Source organism: Canis aureus, chromosome 14 (genome assembly GCF_053574225.1).
Source record: "Canis aureus isolate CA01 chromosome 14, VMU_Caureus_v.1.0, whole genome shotgun sequence".
NCBI classification, from domain to species: Eukaryota; Metazoa; Chordata; class Mammalia; order Carnivora; family Canidae; genus Canis; species Canis aureus.
The window spans coordinates 7,795,428-7,802,557 of NC_135624.1; the positions used below are offsets into that span (position 1 = coordinate 7,795,428).

General features: G+C 36.2%; 1 protein-coding gene across 7 annotated transcripts in view; it reads left to right on the top strand.

The window, feature by feature from the left end:
• FZD6 (frizzled class receptor 6) overlaps positions 1-5,766 on the top strand; it is a 41,332-nt gene extending 35,566 nt beyond the window's left edge. For all 7 annotated transcript variants that reach the window (XM_077846857.1, XM_077846861.1, XM_077846858.1 and 4 more), the window contains 3 exons: positions 1,300-1,448; positions 2,625-3,053; positions 4,289-5,766. In XM_077846857.1, the coding sequence (XP_077702983.1) occupies positions 1,300-1,448; positions 2,625-3,053; positions 4,289-4,457 (747 nt within the window). In that variant the 3' untranslated portion in view covers positions 4,458-5,766. The remainder of the gene's footprint in view (positions 1-1,299; positions 1,449-2,624; positions 3,054-4,288) is intronic.
• Positions 5,767-7,130: the final 1,364 nt, after the last annotated feature.

Here is a 7,130-nt window from a genome sequence, read left to right on the forward strand (position 1 = left end):
TTTGTATTAGTTCATTACACTATTTCTTTTTTAAAGATTTTATTTATTTGAGAGAGCTCACAAGCGGGGGGTGGGGAGTGCAGAAGGAGAAGCAGGCTTCCCGCTGAACTAGATCCCAGGACCCTGAGGGCATGACCTGAGCCAAAGGCAGATAGTTAACTGAGCCCCCCAGGTACCCCTGTATTAGTTCACTATTTAGCTTTAATCTGGAGAATGTTCCCTGGAAGTACACTTGAACTAGTCATGACCATAACATTTGATCTCCTGTAAGAAAGTCCAGCAGATAGAGGAAATGATTCTTCATGCATCAGATGAAACTGGGATCCATGCCTCCAGAGCTGCTCTGTCCTCAAGTTTTGGCTTTGGTTACAGGTTGGAGTGCCTCCTGTAGCTCTTCTTTTAAAATTAAATTCAGTTTCAAAGGCAGATAATAATGAGGAACAGAAACAGAAGAACAGGTCTGTCAACTTCTGCTGAATTGGGAGTTGTTTTTCATTCTTCTTCCGTAGTAGGAAGAGACCTTATTTGGGTATATTTAATTTGATCATATTATCTTATAATTTTTGGTTTTGTATATGCTTATAAAAGCAGAACTTATTTTACTGTATTGTATTGATACTTATTTCACCCTAACCAACCAAATTTTTTATAACATAAACAACAATGTGTAAAGACTCTAAAATAGTATGTTGTTCCAATGAGTTTAAGTGTGATTTTTTGGTTGATTATAATGAGGGAAAGTAGATGAATTCTTAGAGCCAAATATTTTGGCAATTATAAGAGGCTGCTATACTTACAGGAAAAAATGCTGGGAAATCAAGCCAAGATTTAGGATGTTCTTCCTAAATATATTTCCCCTTTCTAATTATATATTTTGATAAACAGATAAAAGTTCTTCATTCAGAACTTTAATAAAGAATGCACTTAAAAAAAAAAGAAAAGAAAAAAAAGGGGGGGTTGGATCCCTGGGTGGCGCAGCGGTTTAGCGCCTGCCTTTGGCACAGGGCGCGATCCTGGAGACCCGGGATCGAATCCCACGTCGGGCTCCCAGTGCATGGAGCCTGTTTCTCCCTCTGCCTATGTCTCTGCCTCTCTCTCACTGTGTGCCTACCATAAATTAAAAAAAAAAAAATGCACTTAAAGCAGCACCATTCATTATATTACGTTATGTCAAACATTTTATAATAAAACAGACTGGAGATTTATACTTTTTGTATGAGTTTTACATTGACTATATAGATTTCTCTCCACTTTAAATGCACCACTGAAATTTTTATTCACTTTTTTTTTTTTTTGTAGGCTAAAACAGAAACTCGACCAGAATTGGCTTTATTTATGATAAAATATCTGATGACATTAATTGTTGGCATCTCTGCTGTCTTCTGGGTTGGAAGCAAAAAGACATGCACAGAATGGGCTGGGTTTTTTAAACGAAATCGTAAGAGAGAGTAAGAATCTATTTAATTATCTGATGTTGTTTTAATTAAGTAGAACAAATACCAAGGAACTATTTAAGTCCTCACTCAGTGGAGTTTCATTATGTCAGCTATTATGTCAAATTTGGAATTCTTTTTCCTGGAGCCTGGAGAAACATACTTTATTTTGTTTGGCACTCATTAAAATAGTCTTTGACCTACACTATTCTATTGAAATATGAATGAAAGATTTGTAAAGTGTGCATTTTCTTTCCACAGCTTATATTCAAGATTATTACTGTTGTCACTGGATTCATTATTTGGTGCAGCATTTTAAATTTAAATTTTTCTTATCAGTGATAAGAGAATAAATGGGATCAAATATATGTAAGGGAATCTATAAAGTAGGATTCAAATATATTGTATGATCATTGTTTAATACCTTGAAATTTTATTATACATAGTGCTGACTTAAAATGTCACTTATTTGCCTTGCTTAAGATGGTAAAATTTTAAACTTATATAGCATGTTATAACAATATAGTAGATTTACAAGTAAATAGTTCATTTTGGTTATTTATATACATTGTATGCTCTATACGGTCAACAGTGTAGTATAGTTGTTTTAACTATTCCCCATTAGTTTGATTAATAAACTCTTTTGTGGTAAAAATCTCAGAAGTATAGATCTTTTCTAAGTTTTTGAAGTCTGAAGAATTGCATTTAACTGGACTTTGATTTTTTTGCACTATTATATATCTATCCCATATTTATATATTCACTTCAGTATAACTTGCTAACTTTAATGTTAGCAAATAATTAAATTTAACAACCAGCCACTCTCTGTCCTTTTTCTTCAGGTTTACTTTTATATTTGATGTATTTACATATAATTTGCAGATAGTCCCCTACTTTATGCCGCTTTGAGTTTCCTTGTCCTCATCCTTTGGTTTCACTTCTTAAATTTCTCACCAACTTGTTTATGTTGACAAAGGCAACTAATGGTGTCTGCAAAAAAAGATTTCACTTCATGACAGTCTACTTATATCTCATAGTATTTATAATCCCAGATTTCATAACCATAAGTCATTTCAAATTTTTAACTTTATTGACTAAGGATTTTTGGCATAAGATATATTATGTGCTTTTTGGCTTCTTCATAACACTTAACATTTGCCAAGTAAACCCTCTCTTTGGTTTCTCTTACAGTCCAATCAGTGAAAGTAGAAGAGTACTACAGGAGTCATGTGAGTTCTTCTTAAAGCACAATTCTAAAGTTAAGCACAAAAAGAAGCACTACAAACCAAGTTCGCACAAGCTGAAGGTCATTTCCAAATCCATGGGAACCAGCACAGGTGCTACAGCCAATCATGGCACTTCTGCAGTGGCAATCACTAACCACGATTACTTAGGACAAGAAACTTTGACAGAAATACAAACCTCCCCTGAAACATCAGTGAGAGAGGTGAGAGCAGATGGAGCGAGCACCCCCAGATCAAGAGAACAGGACTGTGGGGAGCCAGCCTCCCCAGCAGCATCCAGCTCCCGACTCTGTGAGGAACAGGCTGACAGGAAAGGCCGGGCAGGCAATGGGACTGATAAGATCAGCATATCTGAAAGTACACGGAGTGAAGGAAGGTGAGCTTTGATTTTTGTTATCTTAAATCAGGACTCCTTTGAATTCTGCATTATACTTTTTTTTAATTATTATTAAAGCATAGCATACCTGGAAAGAAAATGTTCTAGATGACATGTCCATACACTTAGTCCAAGGAAGTTTGGGTTTAGGAAGTTTGGCTTCAGCCTATAAATGTGCTATTTGGTAGTTTAATTCTTAGCTTTGAAAAGAGCCTTCATGAATGTTGTTCAAGTAGGAAAGTAACAGTCATTCCTATGGTAATTGTTCAAGGTTGCATGTATATTTGGGTAAATATTTGAGATCCTTCTGAAATACAGGCTATTAAGTTTTAGTACTGTGTCGTAGTGCTAAAAGGCATTTGTCATTTTATATGAAGATGATTATAAAATGTTTCTTATTTTCTGAACATGAAAGGATATTGACATTATCTTTAATGAAAATTTTCCAAATGGTCATAAGTGATCCAAACACAGGTAAACATCGAATGAGCCAGAATGCTGATAGTGAAGTACTTTTAGGTCTCTAGGTTGTCTCACCTCTGTCCTCCCAAACTAGACCAAATGCTCCTTCTTTGTGTTCCCATAACAGTTTTTGCAGACCAGATTCTAATTAGACACGTGCCTTTAAACCTCCACTAAATTTGCAGAGCTGTGGTCTGATGCATCTTTGTATTTCCATCTTTGTGTTGGAATTACACAACATCGCATCCTTGGTGGGAAATGAATAAAATATTTACTAAACCAAGGGCAGGAATCCTGTCTTATTAATTGTTTTCCCCATGCCACACCATGTTCAGCCCATGCATGGAGGGTGCTTAATGCAGTTTCTGAAGTTAGCATTGTATTTGAAAATAAAGTATTTGAGGGCACTTGGGTGGCTCAGTCAGTTAGGCGGCTGCCTTCAGCTCAGGTCATGATCTCTGGGGTCCTGAGATAGAGCCCTGCATTGGGCTCACTGCTCAGCTGGGAGCTTGTTTCTCCCTCTGCCCCCACTCATGTGCTCTCTTTGTCTCTGTCTCTCAAATAAATAAATAAAATCTTTTAAAAATTAAAATAAGTATTTGCATTTTGAAGTGTTAGGGTACACATAAGGAGTTTTAGTTAATCATGCTCTGATAAAAGTGGAAACTGGTTGGGAGTAAAACTCATGAGAAGTAGATAGCATTTGTAAGGACATTTGGCATCACATTTGTGCTTTGGTCTGTATGTATGTTGACTTTCATCTTTTTACCTAGGGTAACTCCAAAAAGTGATGTCACTGAAACCGGCCCAGTGCAGAGCAGCAGCTTGCAGGTCCCAGGCTCTTCAGAGCCCGGCAGCCTGAAAGGCTCCACATCACTGCTCGTTCACTCAGCTTCAGGAGGTAGAAAAGAGCCTGGCACTGGAAGTCACTCTGATACGTGAGAAGCAGGTTGTCCCGATGCTGAGGAGTGGGTTCATGTTACACTGGAGGTGACAGTACGCTGTCTTGTCCATATCACTGTTGTATTCTTCTGCACTGACAGCTGCATTGCCTACTGTTACGCTGGACACAATAGATTCCGAAAATAATAGAATTAATTTCACTCAGAGGTCAATGATGACAGTATACCCAGAAAGCAGAAATATGCAGGTTAATATTTTTTTAAGTTGCGTGGGAGAAGGGATTAGAGGAATCTTCCTTTTCTATTTATGAAGATTCTATTCTTGTTAAAAGTATTTTAAGATGTACTATATGTTATTTCACTTTTATGGCATAAAATCAAGATATTTCCTTGCTAAAGTATTTAAAACTTATCTTTGTATCTTTTTTATATATTTGAAAATAAGTTTATATGTATTTGAACTTTTTTTTTAGAATTCCTGGAAAAGCTATTCAAATATTTTTATGTTATTCTGATATTTTAGCACTACTTTGGTAGCTTTTACACTGAGTTTCTAAGAAAATTGAAAAATAGTATTCTTTTATAGTATAAAAAATAACTGGCACCTGACACACTGGAAAGTGTTATAACAGAAATTCAACTTTAAAAATCCATTTATTCCACTTCATCATCTTCCTTGTGTGAATTTTGTAAAGTCTTGTTTTAGGAATTTTATACATCTGTTATGCCACTAAAATAAGGTGCTTGATGTCCAGTGTTGATTGTATTATGCTGCTCATTGATCGTTCTACATTTTTAAATAATATGTCCTGAAGGATTAGATGAAATGTTACTCTTTTAAGCCAAGTGCAATTGATTTCCTTAAAAAAAAAAAAACTTGTTTTATGACCACTCAAGATTGTATTTGTAAGATTTATAGTTGCTATCCCTTTAACTATTTTTTTAACATTTAGAATACTAAAATTTATACAGTCTCTTTCTCAGACATTATGTGGAATTCATTTCTGCACTTAAATAGGGTTTGCTGAACATTTAAAAGTGTGTTAAAAAATATGTTAGCAATATTAGTGCCAGCCAAATGGGGAAAAAATGTAGTCCTGATAAACAAAATGTATTTTATATAACATACTTTAAAATATTAAAGAATTTTCTTAATTTTATTTCCAATTAAGTGTTATACCTTGAAGAATGGTTTCTAATGCTTTGGGTTTTTTTCCTCTATTTAGCATAAGAAGAAGATTATCATGTACTGTATGGAAAATGTAAATACTAAGTTTTCGGCATTTTTGAACTTTGTATACAAAAACATTGTATGAGCTTTCCAGTAATAAAATTCTCACTGTGTAAGAGATTGTGGAGAATTCTGTGCTTAGTGGTCCTGACCCAGGAGGTGGTAGGATTTTTCAGATCAGTGGCTCCGTGACTAATAAGTCAGAAGCTTTTTTCTTTTTTAAACTGGAAAAGGAGAAGACAAGACTCTTACTTTTCATTTGTTACAATTTCTTCCCAGACTATATATCTTATACAGCCATATTTACCATACTTATTAAAGCCAGCGGGAGACCTGAAGGATGGGGTAAAGCAAAGGGAGCCCAGGATGCTGCTTTCACTCTTGGCAGTGGGAAATAAAATGATATCAAATTAAAACATTCTAAAAAACAAATAAGATAGTGAGGAATTGCCAGGGTAAGATCTGGGAGAAGAAAGAAATTCACTCTGCCAGGCCCAACAATTGGAGCTTCTTTTGCTCAAGGAGCATTTAATGGTTGGGAAAAAGTGGTTGAGAGGTTGAATTAGCCTCAGAGGGCTGGGGTTCAAGAGAAGGAGTATCCACACACCACCCTGCACTTAGAATTGTGACCTCCAAAGGGATGCATCCTAGGAGCAAGGGTGAAGTATAAGGAAAGCAACCCTGCTTCAAGTTACCTGGGTGGACTAGAAAAATCTCTTACTTTGGAATTAGAATAAGGTAGTTCTGGGTTAGTAGTAGGCAGAAGCATATGGAAATCTTGTCTAGAGGAAGAAAATGTCATTCTCTGTATTCTACAAATACTTTTTCAAATACAATATTCATCATATAATCAAATGTAGGCAGACACGCAAAAACAACACATGAATAAGAATTGGCACACACATCAGACCAATAGGAAAAGATCCAGAGGTACTCCTGAATTATGAGGCATGGATTTGTTAAACTCCTGTAACTTAAAAACATCAGCAAGGACAAACAAGGAGACACCACTACATCTATTAGAATGGTTACAATTTAAAAAATAACTGACAGTATCAATTTCTGGTAAGGATGCAGAGCAGCAACAGGAACTCTTGTTCATTACTAATGGGAATGCAAAATGTTGCAGCCACTTTGGAAAACAGGCAGTTTCTCAACACAGCCCAACTTGGTCTTACCACCATCCAACAGTCACGCTCCTAAAGTATTTCTTGGAAGTGATTTATGTAGCTACTTCATCCTTGAGGTGCAGTGGAACTCTTCACTCCAACATGGTTAGTGGCTTCCTTCCAAAGAACACAGTAGGGAACGGGGCTGGGGAAGAATAACTTTCACGGTAGAGAAACTTGACAAAACACCACCTAGGTCAGGTGACATCGGTCATCAGTAGAGCACTTGTGGGGAGTAGGTGCCCTTCATATGATGTGATGAAGGTGGCACCTGACCTCTGTGATCTTCCTCCCCCAAATCCATAACCTCAGT